This window comes from Sminthopsis crassicaudata, chromosome 4 (genome assembly GCF_048593235.1).
Source record: "Sminthopsis crassicaudata isolate SCR6 chromosome 4, ASM4859323v1, whole genome shotgun sequence".
Taxonomy (NCBI): domain Eukaryota; kingdom Metazoa; phylum Chordata; class Mammalia; order Dasyuromorphia; family Dasyuridae; genus Sminthopsis; species Sminthopsis crassicaudata.
In genome coordinates, this window is record NC_133620.1 from 409,625,163 (window position 1) to 409,646,391 (window position 21,229).

The window sequence follows — 21,229 nt, forward strand, 5'->3', positions numbered from 1 at the left end:
TGTTATTTTAGGGCTAGATAACAGCACAAATAGTGAAAAAAACAAACAAACAAAAAAAATCACACCTAATTTTAACTAAATGTTAACCTGTATTTTTCAGATACAAAGAAGGGCCCTTGAGATTATCTATCTGTTTTTCAAATACAAAAACAAACTTTATTTGCCATTCTTAATTTGTGGGCCACACAAAAACACAGGCTGCCAAAGTCAGCCATAATTTGCCAAGTCCCGATTCTGGTCTAAGTTTCTTGTTTACACATGAGAAAAATGAGCACTATAGAGGTTGAATACCTCAGCATCCCACAGCTATTGAGTGGTGGAGCCTGGATTACAATCTGGGTTTGGCTGACTGTGGCCTAGTGTTCTGTACACTGTCACATCACCTCAAATGTCCCCCCAAGAAAGCAGAAAAGGAGAAAAATCGAAGAATCTGGAAAAAGCAGAGAAATTTAGGGGAAAAAGACCAAAAATTTGCCCCTAAATGATTAACAATTGATCATATATTTGGTCCAAACTTCTACTATAGTAGAGAAATGTCCATATACAAAATTTATGTGCTTGTACATAAATAGCAGCTCGGACAAGTACATGGATATAGAATAAACATATAGACCAATCCCTCATTTTGCAAATGTTATGAAAGATGTAGTCACCTTCCCAGAGGCTCTTCCATATCAGCTAGCAAACCTGAACTAGAACTCGTGTCAATGCTTATCCCTCTACACTGTGTGGTATTGGGAAATGAAACAGCTTTTTTACATTATATAAAAGCATTATTTCTAAATAGGTTTGATTTAAAAAATGGAACAACTACAAATCTCTCAGTGATCATAAGACAAAACCACATTATTCTTAAAACCTTGCTAACAAAAAGATGCACCTCAAAAACCTAATATTTATTTAGGAGTAAGTTTTGAAATCTTTTAGAAATTTAAAATACTTGAGACTTAAATATTTAAATGTACTAAAAACATCCAATTACCACCACTAAACATTTAAGTGTCTACTATAGAGAAGACATTGTAAAGGTGCTGGAGACACAGAGATTAAAAGCTCTATCCAAAATACTAAGAGTACTGCAAGATACTAAGCAGATTCTTAAATGTTTATAGTTTTAATTTTATTTAACATAGTCTATGCTATCAACCCCAAAGTCCATCTCAAACAGCTACTATAGAGTTGGCAGATTTCAGGAAGCCTTCCAAAAACTGAGGAAACTTAAGTCTTCCTGTTTTAACCTAAAAAGCTTTCAAAACAGTAGCAGCATCCAGAAAAACAGATAGTTAATATTATTCCAACTGGCAGTTTTTTATTATTATAAGAAAGGCTCTGGTTCCATGACTGATTACACTATGTAGATTAACTCATCTATATTTCAAATAGGAACTGTTAGAATCGCAGAATATGTTCTGTAGGCTACCTTGTGCTCTGAGAGGGAAATTTTCAAGATCTTTAAATTAGCCCTTTTTTTTTTTTTTAAAGGAGGAAATTCGTGGAGAGGAAATAAGTTCCCAGGAAACCTCATGACCCTGTTCTTGCTCTTATTTTGACAACAACATTCATTTTTGTAAAAGGTAAAAGAAATTGGTCAAACATCGTGCTGCTGTATAATGAGTAAGAGATTGGAGCCTACTATAGACCACCTGTGAGGGGGCTGCCTAAATTCCCAATCTCTTTGGGCTGTAGTGCCTCACTTGTAAAATGAAACATTTGGACTAGATTATTATTTAAGGTTACTAGCTCTCTAAAGTGGGGGGCCACAAACTCAAGCAAGACAAATGGTGGGCATGCCAGAAGAAATTTAACAAATACCTGGTGGGGGAGGGGGGCTTGCTGTCTCCCCTCCCCATTACCAGTTTTTAGCAGAGGTTGCACCTGCTGCCTGGCACAACAAGGCATTAGCTGTGAGTAGCAGAGGTTATGAAGAGGAGGGCCATGAAGAACTGGGGTGTTCATAAGATCAACCAGGAGAGTCCATTGCTGGTTCTCCTTTCCCTTATCTCCTTTCCAAAGCCTATGAAGGGTTGATGCCAGGAAGACAGAGGTGAGCAAGGTGTATACCCTGCCTGTACCCCCAATTCTCTCCTACTCCTGTCCCCACATACTAAAAATTCCCCATTCTCTCAATCAACCAGACCGTGTAGAGCAACTTTCCACACTCTTGGACATCAATTCTGGGCAGGACAAAACAAGCATTATATTGAGATCACTGCAGCAGCTTCTTTGGGGCTCTTATCATATGGTCCCAGAGCTTCTTCACATAAATTATTGCCTATCCACACTTCCTCCAAGAGGATTTTGTGAACACAAGTGCAGAAAAGACAGGCTCCTTCGGGTCAGCATGGCTTTAAGCAATCACAGGAAAATTCAAAACAATGAAAGCTGATATTTTCAAGATCAAATCAAAAGTTCTATCAGGAGATTTTTATTTATGTATATATTGTCATATATGCATATAAGTACTTAATATCAATAATGTGAACATGGTTACAAATTAACCTCTTTTATGATAAAAAAGCCTATTTAGCAGAACATGTTTTCCCCCCCCTGAGGCTGGGGTTAAGTGACTTGCCCAGGGTCACACAGCTAGGAAGTGTTAAGTGTCTGAGACTAGATTTGAACTTGGGTCCTTCTGAATTCAAGGCTGGTGCTCTATCCACTGCGCCACCTAGCTGCCCCCAGAAAACTTTTTTTAAAAAGGGCCAGAAATTATTTGCTCCTATTCTCTGTACCTGATTTCTTCCAATATTGTGAAATCAATACCCATTTAATTTGTAATGAAAAAATTTTTTTTTGCCTTTTTGGCATACAGTATATAAAACTGGAAGAAATGATTACATGTGCTTTACTTAATTACATACTACTGTTGCTCATGCCACATTACACGCCTTCATTTCCTAATCAAAAAATTTTTTTCTGGAGTCTATGTTTATCTTGGCACATATTGCATTGCTATGAAATACAAGACTTCTTAAAGCCTTACATACGTAAATACTCTACATTTGACACTTTTACATCCTAAATCCAAGTACCTGCTCTTTCATCAAGTAACCTAAAATATATGTATATATTTTTAGTGTTTGAGAGGGAACTTTTGTTTAAAAAAAAAAAAAAAAGACAACATGAACATAAACTTTTCATGTGATTGCATGGGCAAACAATCTGTTTCACAATCTGTCTTATGCCTCCTGGATTTAAGCTTTGCTTTACTGAAATTCTTTTGTATATTGTTCCGTGATCCATATCCATATATTTTTTTCTTTTTGTACCTTTTCATATAAATGTTTTATTTAGACTCAAGGATGGGCTAAGAATCCAAAATTATCATGGGCCAGTAGGAAGGTTAAATACCTCATTATTTTCATCTAGCTTCAGAATGTTATAATCCACAATACAGATGGATTTCCTAATCTTACACTTTCAAGAAGCAGAGAAGCCTGGAACACCTGGGCTCAGGTCCTGCCTCTGACACATGTTGACTGTGACCAAGATCAAAACCCTAAATCTCTCAGTACTAGAGGCATTCCTCTGCCCCTGTAATGAGGAGGAGGTGCTGACCTCCCCTGAGAGTAAATGTCCTTACCTGGGAGTTCCCACAGGTCCAGGCAAGCTCAGCCTTTACATCAGAGAAGTCAACAAGATCACACGTACAGCACTTCACAAACCTCACAAAGCTCTCTCATTCCCTAAAACACTGCTCGCTATGCTTCATGAGGAAGACACCAAAATGGAATAGGCAGCTGGGAGGCAGTGTTGGGTGTGGGCTCCGTGCAACCCTGGGCAAGCTTGCCTCAGTTTCCTCAATGGTAAAACAGGAATAACAACAGCCCCTACTTAGGGGTGGTTGTAAGGATCAAATGAGCTGAAACACTTACAACAGCACATGGAGCAGTGAGCACTATGTAAGTATTAGAATGTTAACTATATTTTTAAAATTCAGTATCACACTGATGCTGAAAAAGACAACCATGAGACAAAAGCCACTAGTACCTGTGCCTCCTCTCTGAGTTCTCTTCTTCCTGTTTAAACTCTGGTTCAATTTGCTTAAAAAAGAATGAAAAAGCTGGGGCTCACAATGTGCTCTGCATGGGATACAAACAAGGAGCTGCCAGTTCATCTATATTCTCTGGTCCATTTTTTTTTTTTTTTTTTAAATCAGAATGAAGTCCTGAGACTACAGCTCTTTGGGACCCCAGGTGAAAGTTTCTCTTATTTTAAGAGACAGACAGGGTCAAACCAGGGGGAGGGTAATCCATAAGCCTCAAACCTACTAGTGAAAGAGGGGAATTGTCTCACCTTCTCTGGGGGGAGATTGGGCAAGCCATGAAGGTGGCTGGAGCAGGTGCAGAGAGCACCTAGACAACAGGTCAGAGATCAAGGTTGCCCAAGGTTCCCCACAGGACCAATAATAACGGAATATTATTGTTCTGTAAGAAATGATGGACAGGCTGATTTCAGAAAAGTCTGGAAAGACTTACATGACCTGATGCTGAGTGAAATGAGCAGAACCAAGTGAACACTATATTAAGCAACAAGATTACGTGATGATCAACTGATAGACTTGGCTGTTCAACAATGAAGTGATTCAAGGCAATTCCAATAGACTTATGAAAGTACCATCCACAATATGTACAGAAGTATTGCATATGTTTAGCATATTACTTTCTATCTAGGGGAGGGGATTATGGGAAAAGAGGGAAAAATTTTGGAATACAAAGTTTTGTGATAATGAATATTGAAAATTATATATGCATATATTTTGGAAAAAACTAATTTAAAGAAGTAAAAAAAAAAGTATCATCCACATCTAGATAAAAGCATAGTATTTTCACCTTTTGTTGTTTGTGTGCTTGTTTTTTTCCTTTTGATCTGATTTTTTTGTTCAGCATGATGAATATGGAAATATGTTTGGATGAATTGCACATGTTTTACCTGTGTCCAATTGCTTGCTGTCTTGGGACAGAAGGGGAGGAAAAGAAAGAGAAAAATTTGGAACATAAAGTAGATGTTCTTTGGGAATAAGTTCATTTCAACCTTTAGGGAAGATATTAGTAGTATGCCAAGTCTTTGGACAAGTTAAAAATTGGTTTAAACACAAAATCTAAAAGAAATGCAAAGATTCATGTATGGATGACGGGGGGAAACTTGTTAAGACATGAGTATTTCAGAGGAGAAATTAGGAATTTTATTTGACTATGTGTGCAATATGAGCCAATGGTGCAACATGGTGGTTTAAATAATTAAGGTACCATCAGTCTGCATTTGTAGATGCAAAATATCCAATAAAGGAAGGATACAACTTGTTAAAAAGGAAAATAACAAATTAGGAAATAATCAGAGGTATGGATTAGGTTGATGGGAGGTCCAGAACTATATCCCATAAGGAAGAGTTGAAGACACTGTAGATGCTCACTAAAAAAAAAGGCTGCAGGAATGTGAACAAACATTAGCTATCTTCAGTTTTGAAGGGAAGTCACAAAGATAGCCTTGGCTCCTCCTGCCTTATCTCCCTTATTCCCTACTTCCCTGACCAGTGGTCATTGCTAGTTGTTTGATCAGGGCAGAGGAGGCCCCAGCAGGTCTGACAACCTACCCTACACAATCACTGATGCCAGAGGGACCTCTGAACATAGTGAAAAAGGAGATGCCTGGCTAGAGAAACAGAGGGATATACTTGGTCACCAAGCTGATGAAGGCCCACAGACCAGGGAGGCAGCTGTCCATGTTGAGATGCTGATGGCGGCCCTAGATGCCAATGCACAAGGGCTTAATTGCAACAATTTCTGCATCTAGAATCCTTTGGCAGTTGCCACCGCCAAAAGTAGCATGCTTGAGCATGCCTGGAAGGGGGAGTTAGATGAGGAATGTATGGTGCATCAAGCAGACCCTCTACTTTAAGAAGGGACATCTACTTAGCATACTCAAAGTCTCAAGAAGCCAGGAATTTCATTCTCCACCATGTCCAAGGGCTACTTCGTAAAGCAACAAATTTCCTCTTTACCAGAAGTTAGAAAAGAGGAACTAGTTTTTTATGATAAATAGATTTTTTAATCCTAATTTTTAAAAAATAATAAAATATATTATTAATGAGCCATATTATCAGAGAATTAAGCCATGGAAAGGGCTTAATTTTATAAGTTGAGACACCTCATTTGTTCTTAATATTAAGAGTAGTAATTCCTAATTATGCCAGCCACACTCACTCTAGAAAAATTATTGTAGGGAATAAGATAGAAAGTGGAATTTTTTTCAAAAAGGATAATAACTTGTTTCAAACAGGATTCTTATTTGGTTATAAGTTAGACTAGAAGCTTTCTTCCAAGTGAAGGGCACTCAAGTGGCCCGTAAATTAAGAACTATTTATTAAGTGAATATACTATGTGCCAAGCACTATGCTAAATTCTGGCACTCCTTCAAGGACCTCATTCTAATTGGGGGAGACAACACATCTGGGGTTTTCAGCTACATTAGAGAACCAGAATGGATGGAAAAGTTCCTGTTAACCCTTCCTTCTGCCACATGACCAGTCTACTTTTTGGCTATCTTTTACCTCAATTCATACATACAAGTCTTTGAGGTCAGAGGATTTCTTTCTTTTTAAAAAATATTTAGCATGTTGGAGCAACCTACATGAATTGATGTTAAGGGAAATGAGCAGAACCAGGAGATCATTATACATGGCAACAAGAAAACTATATGATGATCAATTCTGATGGACGTGACTCTCTTTAACTCTGAGATGATTCAAACCTGTTCCAATTGTTCAATGATGAGGAGAACCATCTACCCCCAGAGAGAAGACTGTGGGAACTGAGTGTGGAACACAACAGCATTCTTACTCTCTGTTATTTGCTTGCATTTTGTTTTCTCTCAGTTTTTCTTTTCCTTCCTTCTTGATCTGATTTTTCTTATGCAGCAAGATAACTATAAATGTGTGTGTATATATATATGATTTAACATGTATTTTAATATATTTAACATGCATTGGACTATGTGCCAACTACGGGAGGAAATAGGGGTAGAAGAGGAAAATTTGGAACAAAAGGTTTTGCAAGAGTCAATGTTGGAAAAAATTATCCATGCATATGGTTTGTAAATAAAAAGCTTTGATTTAAATATATATATATATACATATATATATATGTATATATATATATACACATATACATATATATATGTATATATATATATTTAAATCAAAGCTTTACATATATATATATATATATATATATATATATATATATATATTTATTCAGCATGGTGCCTGGCATACAGTAATGATCAACAAAAGCTTTTTCATTAATTCATTCACAAAAAATAACTAATAATATGCCCACTGTAATCTTTTTTTTAAAAATTATTTATTATAGCTTTTTATTTACAAGTTATATGCATGAGTAATTTTACAGCATTGACAATTGCCAAACCTTTTGTTCCAATTTTTCCCCTCCTTCTCCCCACCCCCTCCCCCCAGATGGCAGGTTGACCAATACATGTTAAATATGTTAAAGTATAAATTAAATACAATATTAGTATACATGTCCAAACAGTCATTTTGCTGTTCAAAAAGAATTGGACTTTGAAATCCCACCATAATCTTAAAGCACACATGAAGTCCCACCTAGCTCCAAGTACTCCTTTCTTATTTAGAAAGATAATCTGAAAGGCTGAATTCCAGGTCCCTTGAAAGCCTGTACAAATGCCCAGAGGATAAAAGAGAAGGAATCTTAAATGCAAGGAACAAGTGATAGTTCAGTCTGGGTGAAATGGATGTCATGGGAAGGGGAGGGAGACTGGAAAGGTAAGATGGTGCTTGATGACAGAGGGATTGAAATGCCAGATAGAGGCTCCTTAGGAGCCACTGTGGGTCTGTTACTACACGGCCAAACCTGTGTATAAAGGATGGCTCAGAAAGGGGAGAGGTTTCAAGCGGGCAGGAACAATCAGGCGACTATTTAATAGACCAGAGAGGAAGGTCTGAATAATAGAAGCCAAGAGAGTGAATAAAATGGCAAATGAGAAACACCAAGTGTGAGGTATTGGGCTAAGTCCTGGGGATACAAAGAAAACAGCAAGGCAGCCCCTGCATCTCCAAGAATTCATTTTCTAATAGGAAGAGACAAGAGAGAGGAAGTCTTTCAGCTGCAGCTGGATGCAAAGACCCCGCTGCAGCCAAGCAGAAAGTAACTCATCTTTCCTGTTTTAAATGATAAAAACCATATCCACTTGTGATGAATAGAAGACGGCTCTGGCAGTGAAAATTTTTCTTACTGACAACTAGAGGAAAGGGGAGAAAAATCAAGAAGTCCTGGAAAGGAAGGATAATAGGTCATCAGAAAAATATGCACAGATAATCCCCCCAAAAAATGCAAGTTATCTAAAACCACATGAAAAGACCACCTTACACTCATAAGACTGGTGAAGACCAAAAAAAAAAGGAGCAACAAACATTTGTTACTCCCTAACAATAGGGAGGCCATAGAGCTCTAAAGGCCGAGTTGTGAATGGTCCTACAAATGTGGAAGGATTTTAAAATAGCCAAAAAAGCCACTAAAGCTCGGGGTCAGCTAACCAGGGCCCCTAGCCTGGTCTTGTGCTCCAGAACTAAAATTAATTTTTACAATTTTTTTTTTTTAACTAGCTGGCCCTTACAAAAACAAGCAGCAGCCATTCAGCCCTGGAGCCATAATTTCTTGACCCCATCACTAGGCTGTGGGCAGTTTGGAGGCATAGTGAAAAAGAGTTCCAGGCCCAAGTCAGAAAGACTCATCCATGAGGCTCAAGTCTGGCTTCTAACATTTACTGTGTGACCTTGAGCAAATAATTTAACTCTGTTTGCCCAAGAAGCTCATCTGTAAAATGAATGGAGCAAAAAAAAAAAAAAAAAAAAAAAAAGGCAAACCACTCCAGTATCTTTGCCAAGAAAATCATAAAGAGTTGAACACAACTGAGCAAGCATTAAGCTATGACTCTACCCTGACTCATTAATATCATGAGGCATATACCCCAAGATCAAAGTAAAAAGCTAAATGCAAGATCAAAGGGCCACCAATAAACACAAACAAGTATTTACAGCAATTTTTGTTGTTATAGCAAAGAACTGGAAACAAAATTTGTTTCTCACTATAGAAAGGTGGACAAATTTCAATGAATTACCAGTACAATTACTAAACAACTCCGAAAGACGAACCATACTTCACATCTCTGGGCAGAGAGAAAATGGACAAAAGTACAAAATGAAACATTTTCATAACTATTAATTCAGCACAAATCTGATAGGCCTTGGGTTTAAATGACCTCACCAAAACTTAATAACACCAATAAGATAAATGTATTAATGAACCTCATTTTATGTTATTTCAATTGGTAGAAATGGTTGGGATACTCATTTCTTCCCATCAACAAGTTGAGAAAAGAACAGATCCAAATGACCCAAAACCTAATCTCACAAAGAAATGGGATCCCCTGCAAAACACCCACACACGCCCCCACTCCCCCAATGGCTTTCAAACAATGTGGTGTGGCATTTGCAATCAGGAGATAGGGACCAGGGTTTTATCTCAGGAAAGAAAAATAGGTTTTCTTTATCTAGATAGAGATAGAGGTTTTTACAGAGAACTCTAGGATAAGGAAATGCCTTATGCAATGCAGGCCTGGCTCCTTCCCTACAGCTAGTTTTAGAGAAAGGTCTAGAACATGGAAAAATGACTTGTAAGGACAAACAGCCAGTAGATGTCAGGTAAAACTTGAACCCAGATTTTCCTGGATCTAAAGGCAGCTTAGAGGGAGAAGGGAACATGGAAGATTAGGGAAGGAAATTATCTTTTTAGGAGCTCCCTAAGTTAAAGGCCTGTGTTTGTTTATTCTCTTATCATACCTGGGACAGAATAGATACTAAAACATTTTTTAACCCTACATAAAAAGGATCAGAAAATACAATAAATTTTTCCTTTAATACTTGAATATACATACACACATATGTATATAACCATTGTGTCTTTTTCCCTTTTTATTTATTTTTTTTTTAATTCAGAGGTAGAATTCTGAGGTTTTAAGTGAAGGAAAATAAGGACCAAAAATCTTAACCATCAATCACCTTTTCTAGTCCTTTGTATCCCCAGTACTTAGCATAGTCCCTAGCACATAGTAGATGTTTAAGAAATGCTTCTTGACTTGACCTTATCTACAAGGCAATATGGGGAGCCACAATGGAGCCTGTACTGAAGTAAGGGAATTAATATGATCAGTTCTATACTTCTAAGTAAAATCACATTGGCAGTTAGTCAAAAGGGAGAAATAGTTTTCAAAGAAAGAAATTTAAAGTACATGAAAAAGAAGTTCCAAATTACTACTAGAGAAATGAAAATTAAAGCAACTCATAGTTCCAAAGCAACTCATAGTCCCACCTCACATCCATAAGACTGACCAAGATGATAAAAAGGGAAATAAATGTTAATGAGATTGCAAGAAAGCCCAAAGGCCACATTGGTGAAGATATGATCCAAACATTCCGAAACTACGTCCCTAGGTTCCTAGGTTACTAAGCTGTCAGACTCCCTCACCCAGAAATACCATAGTACCTACATTGCAAAAAGATCAAAGAAAATTCTGTAAATGCAGTCCACCAATTGAAAAATGGCTGAAAAAATTATGGCATATAGGAATGGAATATAATTGTGCTTTAAGAAATGATAAAAGGGAAAGTTTCAGAGAAATTTGGGGAAACTTCTATGAAACTAGGAAAAAAAGGTGTACAATGGCAACCTCTTATAAAAACAAACTTTTAAAGTCTTAGAAATTCTGACCAACACACCGAACAACAGATTATTTTTACAGGCCTGCTGAAGTATTGACAAAGAAGTTGAAGGCCTTGGTGTATGTATTTTTTGGATATGTCTAACATAGGAATGTTTTGCTTCACTTTGCACATTTGTTGTAAGGTTCTCAGTTTTCTCCCTGTGCAATAAGGGCAAGACAAGAAAAGAAAATAGATTTTCAATTGAAAATAGATTTTAATGAAAAAGAAAATTATAAGCTTATCTTAAAGATCTTAATCTTTTTGTCAGAATCCTCAATTCAGGTTCAATAATAGGAACATAATGGTTAAATTATATCTATTGGTAAGCCAAAAACCAAAGGTAATTAAAGAACTTCTCCTCTCCCTGCCCATTTAAAAAAAAAAAAAAAAAAAATTAACAAGCAGCAAGTTTACTAAAATGCTACAGGGGAACAGCAGAAGAGAGAACAAGTGAAATACCACTTGGATTAACAGCTGCAGAGAAAAAAAAAGATAAAATCTTGAATCAATATCAGCTATAAGAAAACAAAAGTAGGAGATAAGGTCTTCCTGCTTACAGAACTTATACAGTTAAAAAGACACAAAACTAAAACCAGTGACAGGGAAAAGGGACTTGAATTTCTAGAAAGATTTGGATTGTATATATGAAAAAGAATCCTAAAAGCTGAGAAATGCTACTTCAGTTCAGGCAGTCAACTATAAAAGTCTCTTTCTGGATACCTTGAAGAATACAAGCAGCTATATATAGGATGCTATGTAAATCTTTCACTTAATAGTTAGAACTTAGATGCAAACTTCAAAATTGCACAAAGCCTTTCATATATTCTCATTTTAATATCACACCAATTTCTGTGGGGTAAGTGCTGGTAACTCCATTTTATAGATGAAAAAACTGACCCTGAAAAAGATTAAGTGGCTGGTCCAGGGTCACACAACTCAAATATCAGAAATAACTGGAAGCAAACACTGCAGGTCCGGTGCTTTCCGCAGTTTTCCTTATATTTCCAAATCAAAATGCCTATACTGAAATTTAATTTCATCCTCATTTTGCCTCTGAATGTAGACTTTATTCTTAGGATTCTGGGTTTTGATGGGCAGCTCATAGTCAGGGATTCACACCTCTAACCATGTCTCTCCTCTCACTTGCTCCCCTTTTATGGGGAGGAAAGACAAGACTAGTGAGACTGTTTGTAAAGGTTCAAAGGAGAATTTATTACCCTAAGTTACTTACAGGGTCCAGAATTTTACATATTAAATAAGAAGGCCTAAAGGCTTTAAAGAATTGTTAAGTTCTTTTCTTTCTTTCTTTTTGGTGGAGAGGTGGGGGGAGAAGCAAGGTAATTGGGGTTAAATGACTTGTTCAGGGACACATAATTAGTAAAGTATTAAGTGTCTGAGGCTACATATAAACTCAGGTCCTCCTTATTCCAGGACCAGTTGAGCCATCTAGCTGCCCCATAACTGTTAAATTCTTAACAGGGGGTCAGTGATCCAAGAGATGCAAGGCTAGATTTCAGGAGGTCTATGAATGTGAATTTTTTTAAATGTACCTTTCTTTTTCTTAACATCCAAGTGAAATTTAGCATTTCCTTCCTCTATTAAAAAAAAAAATTACTTAAAACCAGGCACACGGTTCATGCACTTTATCAAAGGCAGTAAGAAGTCACAGCAGTTTGTACTGAATTTAATTTTAAAGCTATATTAATTTAAACAATTATGATGCTAACAAACAGAATTTTGATCTTTTACAACTAAGAAGCTGAAGTATTTTAATTAATTCTTCATTCCTAAGCACTTAATATGAATAAAACCGGTAAGTACCATGGAAAGATAAATGACATGGGATCTGCCTTCAAGATGACTGAATCTCACCTACTCAAAGTTGTAAACAAACTATGTGAATTTAAAGCAAAAAATTGTTTTGCTGACATGGTGTCTTTACAGTGAGTGGCATTGAGGAAAGGCAAGTATACTTCATCATGAATAACCTAACCCCACCTCAAATATTAGAAATGACCAAACTGCACACATTTCTTTTGAATGTGAAGATGTGAATCCAATGTGGAGTTGCCCAAACTTTCTGAGTTGACTCGTGGTTTTTGTCCTTATCTTTAAGGTAATGAATGTGCAACATCTCATTTATCTATACTGTCCCTCTAAAAATTTCTGTACTCATACACAAGGGTTTGGTAAACAAATTCATGATTCTATTCTCTATACTCATTAGTATTTTAGTAACTTGGTTCATATCTCAGAACTTAAGCTCCTTGAGGATTTCACTTGCATCTTTATACCTCCAAGCAACTAGTACAGAGTCTTGCATGAATCCCATGACTAACAAATATTTAATTCAATTACTGAATTCAGGCTTATTTAAGATTGAAGACTCACAATTGTTTTATGCCCACCTTAGTAATAATAAGCCTCCCAAAACTGGCTAAACTGGCCCTTAGATTTAGAATTCAGGTTCATAATCAAAGTCTTTCCAGCATGATAGAATCCTTCAGCTTTCCACCAGCAAGTGAAAGCCACTTCATTGAGACTGCTAGAAAGTGGAAGGATCATAAAATATGTAACCTGAAGAAACTGAGGTTGTTTAATACTGGAGAAGTCTAGGGGTGGACAAGATAACTTTGAGAATTGTTGGTATTTAGAGAACTAGAAACAATGGGTGGAGGTTGTGAACAGATAAATCCAACCCTCCTAAGAACTGCTGTAGAGCTACACCAAAATGGAATGAACTGCTTTGGGAAATTGTGAATTTTCCTTCACTATAAATCTTCTAGAAAAGGATGAAAATCCTTAGATCTGTGACACCTATCATCTAATAAATATCCATTTATTAGGAGCAATGAGTGAAAAATTGTCAAGCTTTGGATTTGAAGAAAATTCCTAACAATTTGTCAGTTTTGCTATACAAAGAATTCCTATCCAGGTACAGACTGGACTAGAGAACCCTGAGGACTCTGCCAACTTTTTATTTTATAATGCTATTTTATGGTTTTATTAAGAAGCAGCATTTGGCATAGTAGACAGAGTCAGGAAGATCTGGGTTCAAATCCTGCTTTAGACATATTAGTATGAGACCTGGAGGGAGTCATTTTAAACTTTCTCAGGCTTCCTTATCTGTAAAATTATCATCATAATAACACTTCAGAAGGTAACAATCAAATGAGATAATATAGCCCAGTGGTGGTCATTTACTTTTACATAGTGCCTACAATAATTTTAGCATTATTAAACACTATATACCACTTGGTATTTAAAGCTTCTTTAAATGGTAACTTTTATGTATTCAATGACCAATTAGGAAAGGGCAGGAACTTCCCTATTATTCTGCAAAGTATAGCACTCATTCACTGCCAAGAAAAATAAGCCATTTGAAGGACTGCCAAAATTATTTGTACCTCTCACATATGTGGAGAACTATACAAAAGGCTAAGAGACATTATTGCTTCCGGCCAAGAGTAGTCATCACCCCCAGATTCATGAAACTATAGCTATTAATGTATATGAATATGCCAGGCGTATTCATGAATTGACACAAAAGTATCAAAGCATGTTTTAAAATGTTACTGCTCCTCCTCTAAGCAAACAGACATTTGAAGTGCCTTTAACACCTACACAATAGAGCTGGAAATGGAAGGAGGGATTCTCCTTTTAAAAGCAGGTCTACATAATGGTAAGCACTGGCCTTTTTTTAATGCCAAAGCAGTTTGTTGGGATCATTTCCTAAAAATACACACATTATCAAATAATGATGTAGAAGCTTGGCTCTTAGGGAAGTCAATTATATACATATTTCAATTATATATAAAAATATACAGGCATATTATATAATATAAATATTATAAAATATTAAAAAATATATAGGCACATATTTATTATACATAACAAATGTATTTAACAAAGAAACATGAATCTTCTAAATTCATTAGGCTAAAAAACAATTTAACTGAACCTTGTTTCTAAATGAAGATCATTAAATATTTCTTGGCAAAAAATAGGTTTCTTTCCCTCAATGGACAATATTGTGGTGACTTCCATTAAGTAATCATGGAAGCTCTTCAAAGTCAACTGTGAATACTCAAGATATTGGTTTCACAATCTATAAAGGAAAAACCTCAATGGGTAAAAAAGAAAATTACTCTAGTTCAGACCAATGGGGTCAAACTGAATTTAAAAAATGGGGCCACTAAGGATCCCTGAGGCTTCCATGTTAATTTAAAAAACCATTATATTCCATTGTATTTTTATTGATTTTGTCAAACATCCCTCAATTACATTTTAATCTGGTTCGTGCTGTATTCAGTATTGAGATCCATGTGTCTGACACCTCTTATCCAGACTACAATCTGAGGTATCTACAGAGTTATATAGCAACACTTGGCCCAGAATATGGGAAATGAAAAGGCTGGCTGCTTTGAGACTGTAAAGATCTTTCGACAATTTCAATCGATTCCCCAGCTCGATAAATTAAAAAGAAAAAAATTAATATAAATATCCTCTCACAATGTTGTATGGCATTGAATCTTGGAAACCATAATCTTTGAAAAATTACAGTTGTGAGTAACCCAATGGGCAACTAACACAAATAGACTTCAATCTCTTTCCTAAAATGATCTCCCCAAACTAAGAAAACAGAAAATCAGAAAAGAAGGCAGGTTGGGAAGACTAGGAGAGGAAGGGATGATAACAAATAGCCACTTTGAATGCAGCATAGGTACTAAGAAATGTAAAACTAGCCAAAGGAATGCCTCCAGCAAGGGTGGATCCTCTGGAGGGCTTATGGGAGAAAATGGACTATAAACAGTATAGGAAGAAAAGATAAATGAGATGAGAGCAGTAAGAGGAAGAAATTCCACCTCAATGACATCAGAGAATTGTTACCTAACTCCTAAAAGCAAAACCAGTTAGGGTTAAAAAAATTCAAAGGCTTTAAAATGTATGCTTATTGTTGCTTTTCCTGCTATTCTAAAAGGCATTCCAAAATAAGAATTCTACTGAATGATTATTCAGTAGCCTTCTCATATTCCCTTCATAAGGATAACTGCTGTAAAATTTGCAACCATCTACAATTTAGTTTTTAACAATTCAAATTATTTGTCTCCTTTGTCCTATTTTAACTAAGATAGTTAAAATGCATTAAAAAAAACATGTATCACAATTCCTTAAGTTAAACTGTATATATACCAAATATATTGCAGATATCTAATATGTGCATAATGTGCACATATGCATATATCACAAATATAGTGAAAATTAAATCAAATAAAAATTGAGCCAGGATAAGCACTTTCTTATTGTGTCGCTTGGGGGAATGAGTGGAAGGAAAGCAAGCAGACAAGAAAGAATGTCCCTTGGGAGACGGCAAAATCTCTATAATTAGCACCAGTTCAAAAGGCCACTCCAGTGCTAGTTGTATAGGTTTGACAGTAGCAATGTGTAATATAAAGCTATTCTTAAAACACCAGGCAGTCAGGTGAATTCAATGGCAATCCTGAAATGCTTCGGTTCCCAGGAGGTTAATGGAAATTGAAGTACAGCAGCCCAGCTTTGTGGCTCTCTTTTGGCTGCAACAGCAAAAAGGAGAGACAATGAGCATTCTGTGCACGGATCCGCTCCGATTGGTCGGTTTCTTCCCCCCCAGAAGCCCCTGATGTAATGTGCTTGGAATGTAGGGAGGGAGGAAGGAAGAAGGGGATTTAGGGAAGGGGGGGGAAGGAAACTCCTCTCATCTTTTCCCCCTAACCAAAAGAACTCAAAGAAGGCAAATACCCACACAGCCAGTACCAGGCAAAACAAACCAACGGGCTCAGCAGAAGATTAAAGATAAAAGCGCTATCTATGAAGCCCAAACACTCAAATCCACACCCATGCCTTCATTATTGCCGGGCACTTAAAAAGGCAACAAAAGACATCCAGGCTATGAAGAGAGTAGGGGCTGCAAACTTGGCAGCGCGCAGCACAAGTTCCCAAGTCCGCAGCCAAATGCACCTCCCGGCCTGTGCTCCTCCGGCTGGGACAACGGCTGGGACCCATCTCCCCAGGCCATTGTGCTCCGCTGAGGTCCCGGGGCGCCACCTCCGCCAGCCCCAGCGCTTGGAGAAGCGGGGAGTTGCGCGGAGGCTGGAACAACCCAAGCCTGCGAGCCAAGCGCGCAGCATCCCACCCTCCCTCCTCCCCCGGGCTGGGAGGGAACAATAAGGGACCTGGGATTTGGCCACGTAGCCGCCCAGATTCACCGTGGGCCGAGGGCCGAGGGACTAGGAGGTAGGTGGGAGGGAGGAAAGGAAGGAAGGAAGGAAGGAAGAAGGGAGGGAGGGAGGAGACAGAAGGGATCGGTTGGCCAGCAGTCAGCAGAAGAAGACGACGGCCCCGGGAGGGAGGAAGGGGCGTCCACTCCAGCTCGGCGCGGGCCAGACGCGGTCCCAGGCGAGCACTCCAACGCTCTCGGCGCCCTCGCCCCAGCCAGCAAACGTTAATGGTCCAAGGTGGGGGTGGGGGTGCGCCCAGACAGAGGGAGGCTAACACTGGGCTTCAGCTCCCGGCTCGCCACTAGATGCCTCGAATCCTCCGGGGGCTCGGCTGCGCAGGAACAATGCCGGCGGAGGAGGAGAGCAACAGGGGTCACACGGGGGGCGGAGGGACCCTGCCAGTCCGCGAATCCGTCTCCCTCCCCAGCCCCTGAAATTACCCCCCACCCCGCCCAGCCCCAGGCGAGGACGAACGCCGCCCGCCCGGACCTATCCCGGGCCCAGCCGATTGCATATACCTTGTTCTTGACCTCGGCTGAGAGCCCGTAAGAAGGGCCCTTGTTGAAGTGGGTCATGGCGCTAGTGGCTCGAGTCCGGTCCCGCGTGTCAGCGTCCGCAGCAGTGAATCCTGCCTCCCTGGCTGGGCCCCCGACGGCGACAGCAGCTACTTAGGATGCTCCGCGTGGCGTCCCGGGAGACAGCGCTGGCAAAACGGCGCTCTGGGACAGAGGAGACGGTCCGGGTCTGGCCCTGGGGTTGGACTGGGCTGGGCTAGACGGCGGTCCGCAGAACCTTCTAGTCAGGGACACGGATTCCCCTGCACCACCAGCGCCGCGGCTCCCCGCAAACTGCCCCCCCCTCGCCCCTCTGCCCGAAGCCTTTAGGGATTGGCCGAGGAGGCCGACCAATGGGGAAGCTCCTCCTCCCCGCCCTCTCTAGCCGAGGGGGATCAAGCCTGACCAATTGAAAAGCCGAGAGGGGAAATTAGAGCCCTTCCCCCTCCTCTTCTCCCCCTCCCCCAGCCGGGAAAGGATCGAGCCACCTCGTGCCCCCGAGCTGGGCCGGGCGGGGCGGCGGCTCCACCTCTGGGAGGGGCCCGGGAGAGTGGGGACCAGGGCGGAGCTGAGCTGGGGGCGCCCCCCAACTCAAGCCTAGAGGTAACGTCAACGACCTGGCATCTCCAGCCTCCCCGGGCCGGGGGCTGGAAGCCGTCGGCCCGCCCACCGACGGCTCCGACCAAACGTCCACCCCCAGTTGTCCTTCGTAGAGGTTCCGGGCCACCGGACGCATGCCCCTTCCAGGCCGCCTAGGGGTCACCTGGCTCACCTAGGTCTCGAGGCTGATTTGCCAGGGTACAAAGTGAACGTACAAATTGGGTTTTCCTTGAGGTCCCAATCTCTGAAAGTAGTGAGAAAAAGGCAGGTGAGATGAAACCGAAGAAATCCAGAAAGACATGCACTTGTATCCTAACACCCACTGTGGATGATATGCAATGAACTGGCGCTGCGGGATGAACCGAAAGCCGGGTTAAGGCGCCTGCTGCCCGCTGCCAGTAAGCCCTGCGGATAACAATAATATTCATTCCTGGCTCTTGTATGTAGTAGAGTAGCATTGTAAAGTTTGCAAAGGGCAACAATACCTTATAGTGTAACTTGATTCTCACAACAATCCTGTGTGCGTAGTATTCTCTTTTTTACAAATGAAGAAACTGAGGCTAAGAGGTTGAAAATACCTTTGCATGGGGTCACATAGTTACAGATAGTAAGTCTCAGAGGCAAAGTTAGAACTCAAAAAAAAATTTTTAAATAAGTGTTTTTGGTTTTGGTTTTGCTTTGCTTTTTTTAATGATGACCCTGCTCTCAAGGAGATTGTGATGAGTGGATGGGGAAATATGTAGGGGAATAAGGAATATTTATCATTTAGGTATTCAAATGGATCTGCATTCCCTTTTCATACAAATTGTAACCCCTGCTTGCCTACTTCATATTGCAGATCCATTTTTTACTTGAATCTATACTAGGGAATTGGTATCTGGCTCAAAGCAATGAATTTTTTTTTAATAACTTTTTATTGACAGTACATATGCCTGGGTAATTTTTTACATTATCCCTTGCACTCACTTCTGTTCTGACTTCTCCCTTCCCTCCCTCCACCCCCTCCCCTAGATGGCAGGGTCACATTATACATGTTAAATATGTTATAGTATATCCTAGATACAATATATGTGTGCAGAACCAAACAGTTGTCTTGTTGCACAGGAAGAATTGGATTCAGAAGGCAAAAATAATCTGGGAAGAAAAACAAAAATGCAAACAGTTTACACTCATTTCCCAGTGTTCCTTCTCTGGGTGTGGCTGATTCTGTCCATTATTGATCAATCGGAAGTGAATTAGATCTTCTCTATGTTGAAGATATCCACTTCCATCAGAATACATCCTCATACAGTATTGTTGTTGAAGTGTAGAATGATCTCCTGGTTCTGCTCACTTCACTCAGCATCAGTTCATGTAAGTCTCTCCAAACCTCTCTGTATTCATCCTGCTGGTCATTTCTTACAGAACAATAAATAATATTCCATAACATTCATATACCACAATTTACCCAACCATTCTCCAATTGATGGACATCCATTCATCTTCCAGTTTCTAGCCACCACAAAAAAGGGCTGCCACAAACATTTTGGCACATACAGGTCCCTTTCCCTTCTTTAGTATCTCTGGTTTATAAGCCTAGTAGTAGCACTCCTGGATCAAAGGGTATGCACAGATTGATAACTTTTTGGGCATAATCCCAGATAGAGCAATGAAATTCTTAAAGTCACCAAAATGATATATATATAAAATTATGGAAAACCCCTATTCTTTAACACCAATTTTCCTTTAATACAAGTTTTAGTAATGTTGACTAAATGCTTTGATGATTGTATCCATTTTCTTCTCCAGCTAATTTTATTTTATTATTTATTTATTTGCTTATTTTTTTGCTGAGGCAATTGGGGTTAGTGACTTGCCCAGGATCACACAGCTAGGAAGTGTTAAGTGTCTAAGGTCAAATTTGAGGTCTTCCTGACTTCAGGATTGATGCTCTATCCACTTCACAACCTAGCTGCCCCTCCAGCTCATTTTAAGGATAAGGAAACAGAAGTTAATAGGGGTAAATCACTTGCCCAATCACACAGCTAGATCTAAGGCCAGATCTAAACTCTGAAAGAGAAATTTTACTGACTTCAGGCCCCTGATTCCATCCCCTGGGCTACTGAATTGCCCCATTACTTTGATGATATCTTTTCCTATTATTTGAACCAAAAGCTCTTCAGAATTTTCTTCATGCTGAATACACTGAGCTGCCTTTGAACTATAATACATTCATAACACCAAAATTACCTGAACTTCTCTGACTCCTCCACTGACTTAGAAGATTCTATAACTGGAATTATAATACTTGACTATTAAATGCTGATTTTTATTTTTACATCTTTGTCTAGCAATTTGTACAAGGGACCTGCTTCCAAATCTAAGTTGAGTGGAAGCCAATGAAACACATCGGTTTCTATGTAACCTGCCAAAATTTTTAGGGAATCACACATTTCTCAGAGTTGCACTTCTGCACTTCCACCATATTCTTCTCTATTGCCTTTTGTCCTCAGCTTCAGTTCAGATTTCAGACTATCCAGAGTCTGTCTCAATTGACAGCCATACAGTAATATTAGAAAAATATTAGTGTTAAAAAAAGATGAATTTATTTCAGAGAGAAGCTTGAGGGTCAATAAAAGAACTACAATTTCCCAGTCAAATGATTTATACATAAAAAGTTTAATATGATGAAATGTGATGGGTCTATGGTAGGAGCAAAACTAACATGATGCAAATTAGACTAATTTTTCTTTGTTCTAGCTCACCAGTCACTGGAAAGGTAATGGGGGCATGATCAGTAATAAGTTTGCTCAGGAAACTAAAAGCTATTTGAAAAAAGATGAACAATAAAAGAAGATTTACTTAGCCATAGCAGAAGGATGTTCAACAAGGCCTGGTTCCTGAAGATACCTCTGAGACTCAGCTGAGTTACTCTTTAGGATCCATCAGCCAAGCTTCAGAGGGAACCCCTGGAGCTCTTCATGACTGTTTTATACTCAGATGACCCAGAAGGATGTAGGAAGAAGTCTCTGCCCTTCTAT

At 39.2% G+C, this 21,229-nt stretch overlaps 1 protein-coding gene across 1 annotated transcript in view; it reads right to left on the minus strand.

Moving 5' to 3' along the window:
• Positions 1-18,334, minus strand: part of CNN3 (calponin 3) — a 31,870-nt gene extending 13,536 nt beyond the window's left edge. The window contains exon 1 of the mRNA XM_074262748.1: positions 17,574-18,334. Within this exon, the coding sequence (XP_074118849.1) occupies positions 17,574-17,630 (57 nt within the window). The 5' untranslated portion in view covers positions 17,631-18,334. The remainder of the gene's footprint in view (positions 1-17,573) is intronic.
• Positions 18,335-21,229: the final 2,895 nt, after the last annotated feature.